General features: G+C 40.0%; 1 protein-coding gene across 28 annotated transcripts in view; it reads left to right on the forward strand.

Moving 5' to 3' along the window:
• The window catches only part of Dlg2 (discs large MAGUK scaffold protein 2), a 1,841,012-nt gene that overhangs the window by 1,811,034 nt on the left and 17,269 nt on the right, over positions 1-12,709 (forward strand). For 17 of the 28 annotated variants that reach the window (XM_076937777.1, XM_076937790.1, XM_076937770.1 and 14 more), the window contains 4 exons: positions 1,703-1,744; positions 8,792-8,842; positions 9,663-9,764; positions 11,669-11,841. In XM_076937777.1, the coding sequence (XP_076793892.1) occupies positions 1,703-1,744; positions 8,792-8,842; positions 9,663-9,764; positions 11,669-11,841 (368 nt within the window). The remainder of the gene's footprint in view (positions 1-1,702; positions 1,745-8,791; positions 8,843-9,662; positions 9,765-11,668; positions 11,842-12,709) is intronic. The other 11 variants (XM_076937772.1, XM_076937782.1, XM_076937793.1 and 8 more) reach the window with 1 other exon arrangement.

Genomic DNA, 12,709 nt, shown 5'->3' on the forward strand with positions numbered 1-12,709 from the left:
AAAAATTCTATGCTGTGATTATGCTTTCCTTTAACCCTAACCCAACTCTAGAAGCACCAGTGGAATAAGAACAGGATGTTGTATCTTTTGCAAATGTATCACATATTCAATTTTGCTTTGCTTGTCTGAATGTAATATGGGAGATATTTTTAGTTGTTCATTTCATTTTATGAAGCAAGCTACCATTGAGTTGGATTTCACATTGAAGGGCTGTTTACATAAGCCTGTGCATTTTCAATAGCTGTTTACATAAGCCTGTGTGGTGATGCCTGCCTTTCAGGGTTCACGTTTTGACTCTCACTGGCCTGTTTTAGACATGTAGCTGTAGAAAGCAAAATCTGATTGAGTGCTGCTCTCCTTAAAGATGAAAACTTTATCTTTGAAATAGTATAGAGAATGTGGTATGAAATTTATACATTGATTTTAGCATCATCTGGATGACATCAAGCACCACTGGTGGGAACTTAGATACTTTAGATTTGGAAGGGAAAGGGATCGTTTTAGCACATTGCATATATATATATATATATATATATATATATATATATATATATCCCTGTTGAATCCAGAATGTCCAGATATTTGTTTACTTTTTAAAAACTGAACAGATTTAATTAATGGGAAAAAATCAGGAATGCCCTACATCACAATTTCAAAGTAGATATCTCACTGTGCACTTAGTGATAGTGAGCAGCCTTTCATGGGTTCATACTGTCTCCTTTCCCATGAGTCCTTAGACTTGTTAAGTATGTGCCCAAATTAACAGCACAGCTCCGACCATAAAGTCACACAGAGAAGAATGGTTTGTGCTATAGAATCGATCCCCTCAACAGCAAAAATGTATATATCAAAGCATTTTAAAACACTTTTTTGCTGTTAAGAGAATGATGTATCTTCTTATTCACTTTCTTAAATATTGCCAAATAGTTGAAAGTCAAGTAGTAGCATATATATCATTTTAGTGCTGTGACATATGAAGTTACGAACAACCAACAAGTCAGCTGAACAATATACATATCCCTCTTATGTTAACCAACTCCTTCAGGAGGCGTTAAACATAACTCATGCCAGATCCTGTACTGGGTATCAGGCCCATTTATCTTCTGTCTGCTTCATTCTCCCAGAATTTAATAGCTATTCCAGCAAGGATAGTAGAATAAAAATTAAGTCATGAAACATTTCTCAGAGACGTATTGCTTCCTCCCATATTTTCTACTCATTGAAGCAGGAAAGAGCCACTAGAATCCCTTTTAGACCTGAGGATTTGCTTGAAAGGTATTTAAATAAAAAATAAAATTGAAGGGACTCTAGGGATCAGCTGGTAAAAATGCAGTCTTCAAAATAATTAAGGGCTAAAACAGAGACACAGAAAATTGCCTACACAGCAGTGAATACACACTGTCCTTGCCAATACTACTCTATGGATGTATCATAGTATTTATAGAAAAAAAATATCACTTGGGTTTCTACTGTTTGATAATGAGAAGTACTTTTCTTTATTTGCTAAGAAACAGCAATATCATGTGAACTGGCAATAAAGTTTTCATCTTCCTCTTATCTGGATTCTCTTAGTGTGATCTCTTCTGCAGACTTTCACCTGCCTTTGCTTACATTTCCAGTAGCTTTGCATGGGTGTGTCCTTTCCATTCTGGCTGCTCTCTGATGCTTGATCCTTCTTTAATTTGCTGTGCTGTCCTTGCAGAACACGTCTCTTCTAATGCCAGCGATAGCGAAAGTAGCTGCCGTAAGTTACTGCTTGGGCTTGTGGTTCTTTTTCAGTTTTGTTTTGTTTTTGTTTTTGTTTTTGTTTTTTTGCAGTTGCCCCCATTGCCTGTGGTAGTCATTTCGCTGCCTTTTTTGTCATCCTTCTCCAAAGCAAATGGCTTGAAACAAAATCAGCATTTGATGTGGAAAGATACAGATGACACAGGCACCACCTGTGAACCCTAACATGATGCGTGCACATAGGCACAGATTTTCTAATACCAATTCCAACCTCAACTGGTTGAGACTCCCATGATGGGTAATCTTGACATCCAATCAGCTGAAATCAATATAGCCTCCCCAGAGGAGAGAAAGTCATGATTCTATTCTCCTCCTTTTGCTTTTTCCCTTCTGCTCCTGGAACAGAAATATTTCTAATTTACATTAAATCCGGCATCTTTTGTATCAGTTTCTCCTTGATTAATATTTTAAGACACATAGCATATCTATGTGTCTAACCTTATTTGGGGAATGGTAGGGAAGTTGATGAAAATGCTTCATCTAATGCTGAAAGAATTTTTAAAGCTTCATAGGTCACTAAATATTACTGCAAAAGGTAGGTAACTACGTTAAAATGTTCTCTGGTCACCTCAAGCCATTTGTTTAGTGTATGGAAATATTCACCAAATAATAAGCACATCCTTCTAATCAGCCCTCATGGTTTCCTGCTGCCTACTTACTGGTCTTTGGTGACTAATACAAGTACCTATTACCACTGGGGTCCTTATGTCTTTACTATTAACTTGTAATCCTTAGCAAAATGGGTTGCCCAAAAAACTGTTGGCAAGGGTATCAGAAAACTGCAGGCCCAATATATGACCCACAGAAATAAATACCAAGGCAGAAATTGGAATTGTCTTCTGCTTGAATATTAATTGAAAAGTAGAATTGTTTGGGGCATCTCTGTTCCACTCAGGTATAGTATGATATATTATAAAACCATGCCTTTAGAAACAGAGTGCTGATTTATACATATGATCTGGACTTGGAGAAGGGTTTTGAAGGAGTCTGGTAACCAGTAGAAAACATATACACAAGAGACAGATGTCAGGTAATGATAAGGATCAGAAAAGGAAGGTGACACAGACCAAAGACTGAAATGACAAACTTGCAACAAAACACCCAAGCAGAATATTAAAGTTGCATAATTGTCATATTGATGAAAGTGTTATTAAGAGAGAAAGCTCCATAAGTCTCACTGATGAAAGGATTCATAGTTCTTGTACTCAGCATGGTTGTGATCTTCCTACTCTTATGGTTAACCAACCCAACGTTAGGATAAAGAAAAACTGCCTTTCTCATTTCTCATTGATTTTTTTTTTCAATTCAAAAACTAGCCAAGAAAGAAGGGCCAAAGATTATCTCAATGACTTCATAAGCCACTCCTAATCTTTTTTCGTGGGGTGAAATGTTGACTTACTGGTTTGGTTTCATGAAGACCACTAACACTAATTTCCTTGATTTTCAGTTTTCAAGGACTTTGCTCCCATTCAGCACATAGCCAGAGGAAAGGAGAATAATATGCCTTGTTCTTTGTTCCTCTTTATGGGGTATACTTACAGTAACTACCTTCTCTTTATGGGGTATACTTATAGTAACTACCTTCTCTTTATGGTGTATACCTATAGTAACTACCTTCTCTTTGGGAAGTTACAGCTTTAGAATATTTTTTCCAGAACCACTAAGTCATAGGATTTAAGATTTAGGCCCCAGCTTCAAGCTGTTGGGGTGTTGTGCCAACAATGACACCAATCATATTTTATTCTCCCAAATTATAGCTGCATGCAAATATTATTTGAGGGAGTGAAGGATGTAATTCCATACCCCATAAACTACCTATGAGAAGAGAGTTGGAGTTGGAATCATTATGTTAGTAAGGCAGATGTATACCCACAAGCCTCCACTTCTAAAACATAACTCAGACATCTGCTGCACCAAATAAACCAGAATCCTTACATTCAGCATGTCAAATCACAGAGGGTCAAACATGCAAGATTCCCTCCAAAGTTAAAAGGAACAATCAAGACTTCATTTGGCAGCTTCTGCATGCAAGGTTGCCTTTCTTGGCACTATAAAAACCAATATGAAAATTGAACAAGCCTAGATCTCAGTGCACATGTCCTAGGAGAGAGAGTTCAATAAATAAACAGGAGTGCCATTCTAGGACAAGCAATGCAGTCGCACCACTTCCAGACAGGAAGTGACCTATGTGCTCCACTTTGGAAAGATGAGCACTTGTCAAAAGCACTTTGTCAAAAAGGCAGAGGCATGGCCAAGACATATGTTCCAGAAAGAGGCAGCTTTGATATTTTTCTACTGAATTTCTGGCTTTTGCTATAATCTGGCTTTTTTATATCTCATGAATAGTAATACAAACAATTACGGAAAGACTCTTTGCCAATATGAAAAGTATTCAATCTGGAGACTGGATAGCTTTATGAAAAGTGGATGATACAAAATTGCCCAAGGCTACTGTACTGCACAGTGCACAGAGTCCCATTCACACTGTGTTCCGGAGACACACAGCCCTGCACATGCATGTCTACAAGCCTCTACTTCTGAAACATAATTCGGACATCTGCTGCACCAAATCAAGCATTACTTTTCCAAGTAAAACTATATTGAGTAGCAGCTAAAATGTTAATTAATTAAGATGCATACTGCCTAATTATACAAATGCCACGTCAAAACCGTAACTATTGAATAGTTCCCTATTTCTGTCTACCAATAAAGTAGTTAAGTTACGGCTCATGGTTTTGGCCTTTCTGTATATACCTTCCAAATGCCCTTGTATTTGGAGGCAGTAAATGCCAAACAGGAATTATCAGCATCAGACAAACTTCCACAGCTAATGACCCACCTTCCCAAAGCTCCATCAAGCTCTTTACACAAAACGGATATATGGGAGTTGGTAATTATCCTTCTTGTCCGTCGGTATGCATCAGTTAAGTTAGGCGATTCCAAATGAGGATCTTGAGGAAATGGCCTCAGTGTAGTCTCTAAGTTGAGGAGACCCCAGACTTCCCTGCAAAGGTTGGTAACCCTGACCTCCATACTTTCTATGCTACTCCACTTTTCATGAGCATTGCCCATGGCTGCCTTTAGTTCTTTCATCTTGATTATCCCATCTGACTAGTGTGATGACACTATTACTAGGGATGTCTTACCTTGACAGCCTACTTTGCACAGGAGGCAGCTAGAGCCCTGAGGGTCTTTGTACCTCACCAGTAAGCAGTAGCCCTGAAGCTGGTGATTCTGGCTCCCACACACTCTTCACCCTATGGTTTATAATAAGCCCAGCTTCTTGCTATTTAAGCCAATACTTTTGCAACGATTCTGTACCACTCACCAGATTATTAAGGCAAAACCTGCTTCTAATGTTAACTATATACTAAGCCTGAGCCTAATGGCTTTCTCTTGGTTGAGTAATTTACTCTTCTGACTATCCTGTGAAGACACTGAGCTAACAAATTGATAGAAATCATGATGTCAATGGTAGCCAATTAGAAATAGCTGCTTGAAGAATTCATTGTATAGAGGAGCTAGAGAGATGGCTCACCAGTTAAGAATACTGGCTATTCTTCCAGAAGAGCTGAGTTTGATTCCAAGTACACACATGGAAACTTACGACTGTCTGTAACTATAATTCAAAGAGGATCCAACACCCTTTTTGGCCTCCACAGGCACCAGGCATGCAAGGATGCATAGACATGCATGTAGGCAAAACACCCAGACTAGTAAAAGAAGAAAAGAAAAGAGGAGCATAAAAGATTTTTGTGGCCACACTTCAGGCAGTGACTGCTATATGAGTCCCACTGAGGGCACAGAATGGAGGAATGCCATCATGTGCTCCATACTTGCCACCCTAACATGTCCTGGTGCTGACATTCTCAGACTCTGGGAAGGAGACTGATTCTTAATAGCCATCAGGTGCAAGCACTAAGAAGTAAATTCAGAATGTTATACACAACATTAACAACCCCAGCCCCACCCTACCCCTTTGATGTCTTGTTTCCAAAGCCCCAGAAGAACAGAAGCTTCTTTTTTCTCTCTCAGGAAAGAGGGATAGGGTCCTGCTCTAGCCATGTCTCACTGCGGCAGGCTCCTGATTCACATACCCAGTGTTGTACAGGGTTCTGTTAGAAAACAACTCTGCCAAGCGTCTGACAGCTGCAAACCCACAGCCTGTGCTGCTTGCCCACTGCCAACCACAAAGTTGCCAAAACAAGACCGAGAATAGTTTGTACCTTTTGCCAGCTGTTATTCTAAGTGCCAAACTCTTGTAAGGAGGGAGAGAGAAAGAGAGAGAGAGAATCTAACTAAGGGTGATTATGGAGATGTTACACCAACAAAGGATAAGAGAAAGCAGAAGCGCTGGTGTTTACAAGTGGACCTCTTTGGACCTCTCCAGGCCTCTGGGTGACTGCCTTCTTTTGTGGCCTGCACCCTTTGTTCACTGCAAGCTCTGTTGGGGCCCATGGAAATGTCTCCCACCCTACTGAGACAGTCTGATATACTCAACAGAGAAAAACAGATGTGGATTTAAATCTTGGCTCTACCACTTAATAGCTAAGCAAATGGGCCTCATTGAAGACTTGAACCTCAGCTTCTCCATCTCTAAAATGGGTCACCAGAGTACCAACTACCCAAGAAATTTTGTGGAAATAAGAAGCCAGTGATAGGAAAGCAAAGGCCCTGAAGAATGACATGGAGATATGCATTTTTTTTCTCTCTTTCTTCATTGCCTTAGGATTTTCTCTTTGTACTCGGGTTCTTCTCCACTGCTCACTGGGTCTTTTTTGACTAGAGCATGGAAACTGGTATATGGTGATGAATTCATCGCTCTTATACAACCTCAGCCTCACAGCTTCTCCAACAGCTTCCTTCCCGTGCACACACAGTACATGCTTGCACAGGGCCATAACAATCGGGATGCATAGAGAATGATACATTACTACCTGCCAGTACTACTGTTCTGGATGAAAACCAGTTCCTTCCATAAGAAATGTACCACAAGACAGCAGACAAACAATTCTCTCATGAAAGAAAAGCTGTGCTTGTCCTGGTTTTCTGAATCACATATGATACAGACTGACATCAGATGTTATTTAAGATTTGCGTTTGGAAGATCCCATCAGGATGATCTGCAGCATGACTGGAAAGAGATTCAAATAGAAGCATGACGTTCTATGGTTATTTAGAGGAAACTGTATTTTCCAAAGTAAAGTGATCGTATTCACAGACATGAAGAGCAGAGCCTTTCTCTGAGCTCATTACTCATCTTGTTTTTCACAACGGAAATCACAGTGCGAGTGCTCTGTCATCTTTAAGTGCTGGAGTCACAGTGATGGATGAGGCTTTGTCTTTGTGGAAGGACCAGTGTAGAGGGCAGACTCTGACAACGACCACCCGACACCTAAAGCTTTATCTCACCATCAGGATTCTCCTGATAGTTCCCAGGCCTTCCCTATAAAGTGGGAGTCTATTGACACTCTCCCTCCAACTTTTTCTCCACCCATCTTGTGACTGGCACTGTATCTCCAGATCAGAAGACCAAGCCTTTAGCATCAGTCTTTTTCTTCCCATCTAAACTCTAATTTTGTGTAGTTTAATTTATGTGCGGGGAATCATTCTTTCCCGGAATATACAAAATCCTGAATCGTCCCACACCGGCCTCTCCTCTCAGACATAAGCATGCCTCCTAAACATTTCCAGGGCAGGTGTGGACATGTGCCATTTAGGAGAGACTTTGAGTCTTATTGTCCCTTCAGGATATAGGGTGGCCTAGCAGGGCTAATCCCAACAGCAAGTCCTCTTCAAGGTAGATGTAAAGCATGACTTAAGTCGGCAGCCATTTCTTACCACTACCAAGGCTCCATAGGATGCCTCCGTACTCTACAATTACTAACATGTCCTAAGAACCACCTAAATCAGCTGCAGATATCGAAACTATCCATGCGGTTACCGCCTTTTGCAAAAACAGCTCGCTTTCCCCTGGTGCTGGAGCTACGAAAGAGAAACTCATATTGGCAGACTAAATATGTCTGGGATGGTCAACCTATAGACTCTGTAGTACAGTATAAAGCAATGAGATTCGCTGTCTTTTGGCCTTGGAAAAGACAACCTCCTACCCCAAACCTCCTCCAACAGATACTGAACATCCCTATCCACTCCTCACACCAAAGGTTGGTCAACACTAAACCTAATACAAATATAGAAGCAGGACATTTGGGATTTGCAGCTGAGCTAAAACAACCCCTGACCAACTAGCTGATCTAGTGTATAAATTTGATTTTAAACTATTGCCAATGTTGACTCAAGGCCAACCCTGAAGTAGAGGACATGCAACAAATGCTGGACAATCACTGCTGCCCTTATCCTGAAGCTTCAAGACATGAGGTGGCACAATCTTAACAGCCTAGGACACACCTCTCAGGGGAGAGCAGAGACAAGAACTGTTAAGTTCATGCTCTGCCTCACACCTATAACCCCAGTATCCTCTGTTTCAATCCAATTTAACTGACCAAGGACAGATTGCTGGTGACTAAGTAGTAGACTAAACCTCTAACATCCTGTAATAATATTCTGGCAAAGCTTATATATCTTAAACGAAATAGACACTTGCTTTTGGACCACATACTTAGGAAAATAAAATAAAAGATAAATTAAAGGAATCAGAAATTCTGACAAAGTAGCTTGAAATTATTGGATGGACCCTTTCCTAAGTGGCTTTATTTGTAATGGTTGGTGTAGAGGCATGACACTCCAATTCTAATGTCAGATAAAAAGCACTTTCTCGGATCATTGGCCCACAGCAGAGAGCTAGCAGCCCGTTATCTCACAGAGTTATGACTGTGTGATAGCTAGACACTGGAGCTTTATGAAGATAGAGGGAATCTTGAATGGTTCAAGGAGAGAGCACAAGGAAAATTAACCCTCAACTGTGCATTTCCTGTGTTTCCAAGCAAGAACTGTAGCTCTCAGTGTGGCTGGTCATTTGTCAACTGTAATTTTCCTTTCTTCTCAGGAGGACAAGAAGATCTCATTCTTTCCTATGAACCTGTCACAAGGCAGGAAAGTAAGTTTCCTGGCACGTCCATGCTCCTGATTTCCAGGCTATGACAGGTGACACCAAACTCTGCTTAAAACTCAGACCCAGGCTCAGCAACAGCTCCCAGGAAGACAGAACAGTACTTCAGTGGTCTCAGCAAGAAGGCCCATGTCCAAATCACTTAAGGGCTTGAGCTGGAGGGCTGATGAGGAAGGGCTCAGGGCAGCTGCTACCAGTCCAGCTTTCCCAGCAGACCTCAGAGGCAAGCCGCCTGCAGACTGCTCCAGGAGTCTGAGTCTGTCTCTCTGGAGACATTCATACAGAGGCTGACGGTGGCTTATAGAGAAGTTACAGAGAAAATTAAAGCATCAGATGGGGAGTTATACCAAATAGACTAAATTACCTGCGAAAACACAAAGGAATCAGGAAGCCCCCAATGGAGTACAGACCCATCAAGTGTCTCTACTAGTAACAATGACTTTAAACAGTGGCTGGATACCTGCTTGGGGGTTTTTTTCTCCTAGGCTCCCTAAATCTAGGTGTTTTGACTTTGGGTTAAAATTCAAAAGAAGCAAAACTCCCGCTCCTTTTCATTGGTAGCTGTTGCAGCTGCTTTGTCTTTGTTAGTAAATTCCAGAAAGCAGCAGAGTCAACATCCTGAGGGCTAAACATGAATTTCTGCATGCAGGGCTTTATGGGTAATTTACCCCCAGGTTAAGGCCCTAGCACATCTTAGTTGCTGGCAGTTAACCATGAAGAATCACTTCTGCAGAAGTGCAGGACTGCATCCGCATTGCAGGATTTTAAACCTCCCTCTTCAACTGCATCTTCCTTTCTCTGTCTGCAGTAAACTACACCAGGCCGGTGATTATCCTAGGCCCCATGAAGGATCGAATTAATGACGACTTGATATCTGAATTTCCTGACAAATTTGGCTCCTGTGTGCCTCGTAAGTATCACGTTTCTTTTCTGTGGGCTAAAGCTGGAGTCCTTGGTGCATAATCAAATATAATCTTGCCCCTTCAAGAAGTGTCTCTGGTGTGATTCATATGTCATCAATTACCCATTATCTGAGCACGGGACCTCATGAATCCGATTATCGCTTTTCATCTGGGCTGTTACACATATTGTTTTCTGTTGATAATAACTGGCCTTCATCCCCAGAAGATAACAAGACCTCCTGAGACCTCTCCTACCGCTTGAGACAACAAGCTATCTATAAGCCTCAGTGAGTTCCCCTAGATTGATTGAAGTACCACTGTAGCATCTATAGGGGCAATAAGAAGCAAAACCATACACTGAAATTGTCTCTGAATGACTTAGTACAGTGTGTCAGTCCTGAAGCCAAGCAAGCAGTCTTGCCCTGGTGTTTTGATAGCCCCAGGTTATCAAGGATTATATATATTATATTATATATCATGTATTATGTATACTATGTATAACATCGCCTTCAGATAGGATGGGGCAAGTGAAAGCTTGTTCACAGCATCGCAGCATCTGCCCATCTGAGCTACCACTTTTGAGAGAACTAAATGAGAACTTAGTTACTGCACTTGCCCTTCCACCCTGTGCACACTTTCCATTTTCTTTTTCTGTTTTTCTTTCATTAATTGCACTGTTCTATGGTAATAAGTACATATTGATTATACAGGATTTTTAAAAAAAAAGTTTACCAAGAAACTGAAAAGTATACATAATCCCACATAATACCCAGAAATAAAATCATTCTTCCTTCCAATACATTTTTCATGTATTTAAATCTTTAAATCTAAGTTTTTATATAATGATTTAAAATAATTATATTCACAAAAAATGTATAGGCCTTTTAAATTCTCTCTCCTTTTTGATATAATGGGATATAGTGAAATATAATTATGTTATATAAATTACTATAGTAAACGTATTTTTTTACCTTTTGATCAATTTTAAGATGAATATTTAGAAAAAACTGATTTTAAGGTTGAATATATATTAACTTTTTAAAGCTACATAGCTATTTCCCCTTTATCTTAACAAAATATTAATATAAAATTGCTAGATTTGCTGACTTTCGGTCCAACTTGAACAATGATTCTCTTATTATACATAAATGTAAGCCTCTAAATATATTGATAATTATATGCCACATTTTCTTGTATCTTTCATAATCTATTTTGTTCTGCGTCTTGTATTGCTGTGTTAAATATTTTGAGGCAGTGATTATTTGGAGACAGGATCTCACTGTGTGGTCTTTACTAGTCTGGAACTCATAACCTTCTTGCTTCTGAATCTTGAGTGACAGAATTACATATGTATAGGCTCACCCTCAGGTGTGGCACTGTCTTGCTGAGAGTCTGGACTGTGCTATCTTCCTTTATAGAGTATTTTGGTTTTAGAAAGCAATAATGTACCAACAGATCATCTTGTTATACTTGCAACTTGCATTTAGAGCTGTGAGGATGAGTCTCGAGCCTTCTGATATGTGGCTCTTTCTGCTATTCCAAATGCCTAATTTTATATGAACTGCAGTATCTTCTAACACTCAGTGGCCTCTAGACTCTCCACTTAGACACATCACTGAGGCAAAGAGGAAGGGTAAATAGAGATTTGCCCCCACACGGTCCTCATCCCTTATAATTACAGCTGTGCCTCGTCTGTTGTCTGACACGCAAAACAAGTTATCGCTTGTATTTTGTCCTGTTATATCATTGCTTATTTGGGATGGTAAGACTGTGACTCATTGCTGCAGCCCATGGTATTACATATGACATATATCCATGCATCTAAGATGAAGGATGAGTGGAGAAAATATCACCTGGAAAAATGTTTGTAATTCTAAATGTGTCTCACTTTCATTGTTTCTTCTTTTTAAAGATACTACGAGGCCAAAGCGTGACTATGAAGTTGACGGCAGAGACTATCACTTTGTCATTTCTAGAGAACAAATGGAGAAAGATATCCAAGAGCACAAATTTATAGAAGCTGGACAGTACAATGACAATTTATATGGAACCAGTGTGCAGTCTGTGAGATTTGTAGCAGAAAGGGTATGTTTGCCAATCCTCTCATGACTCCCCTAAAGAAGGTTTCTGGTAGCAAACTGCTTTGGTCATTGCTCCTTCTTCATTGCAAAGTAATGTCCATGCAGAAAGTTACCTTAAAGCGGTGTCATTAATTTTTAATTTAATTAAAATATTCCTGACTGATTTGCAAATGAAGGAAACAGAGGACAGCCATTAACCCAAAGACAGTTAACAGCCTGCAGATTATGGGGAATTGGTTTGTTCTTGGCTCACTATCTGACCCAGATTAATAAGACTGAATTTATTTATTAAGAGAGCTTTGCTACTCTTATTTTCCTGGATACCCTGAGTTTGTTTTTCCTCTGAAAACAGCATTGTCATGGTGGAAGGGAGATTCATGGGAGAATGGTCTAGTCTTGTTGCCAGAAATTTTGACTTTGAAGGGGCATATGCAGTTTCCTTCTTCTTGACAATATCAGAAGCACAAAAAAGAGGAGAACATTGACGGGAATCTAAGATAGGAAACCAGTTTTCTGTGCCTTCAAAATCTGCCCATACATACAGCCTATCTCTTATGAATGTGAATAATCCATAGGAAGAAAAAATTGTCTGCCTGTTTAACTCAGTGTGACCTCTCCTTTTGATGTTTCCTTCCTTTTGATATACTTATGAATTAAACAACTCACTTCCTCCACAGAGACCTAACATAATAGGTATAGAGTTCTGGTTTTAAGGTGAGTGGGGTAAGAAATAACGGAAATCAGAGAGAAAGAAGAGACCCATGAAAAATTCATAGACCTGGGACGACAGCATGAAAGAAAACAAGACATCTTACCAAGAGCATCTCCAAAGCCAGGGTGTGCAGGGAGGGGGGTGTCCTCCTGGCAGGAGT

The sequence above is a fragment of the Arvicanthis niloticus genome, chromosome 1, assembly GCF_011762505.2.
Source record: "Arvicanthis niloticus isolate mArvNil1 chromosome 1, mArvNil1.pat.X, whole genome shotgun sequence".
Classification (NCBI taxonomy): Eukaryota; Metazoa; Chordata; class Mammalia; order Rodentia; family Muridae; genus Arvicanthis; species Arvicanthis niloticus.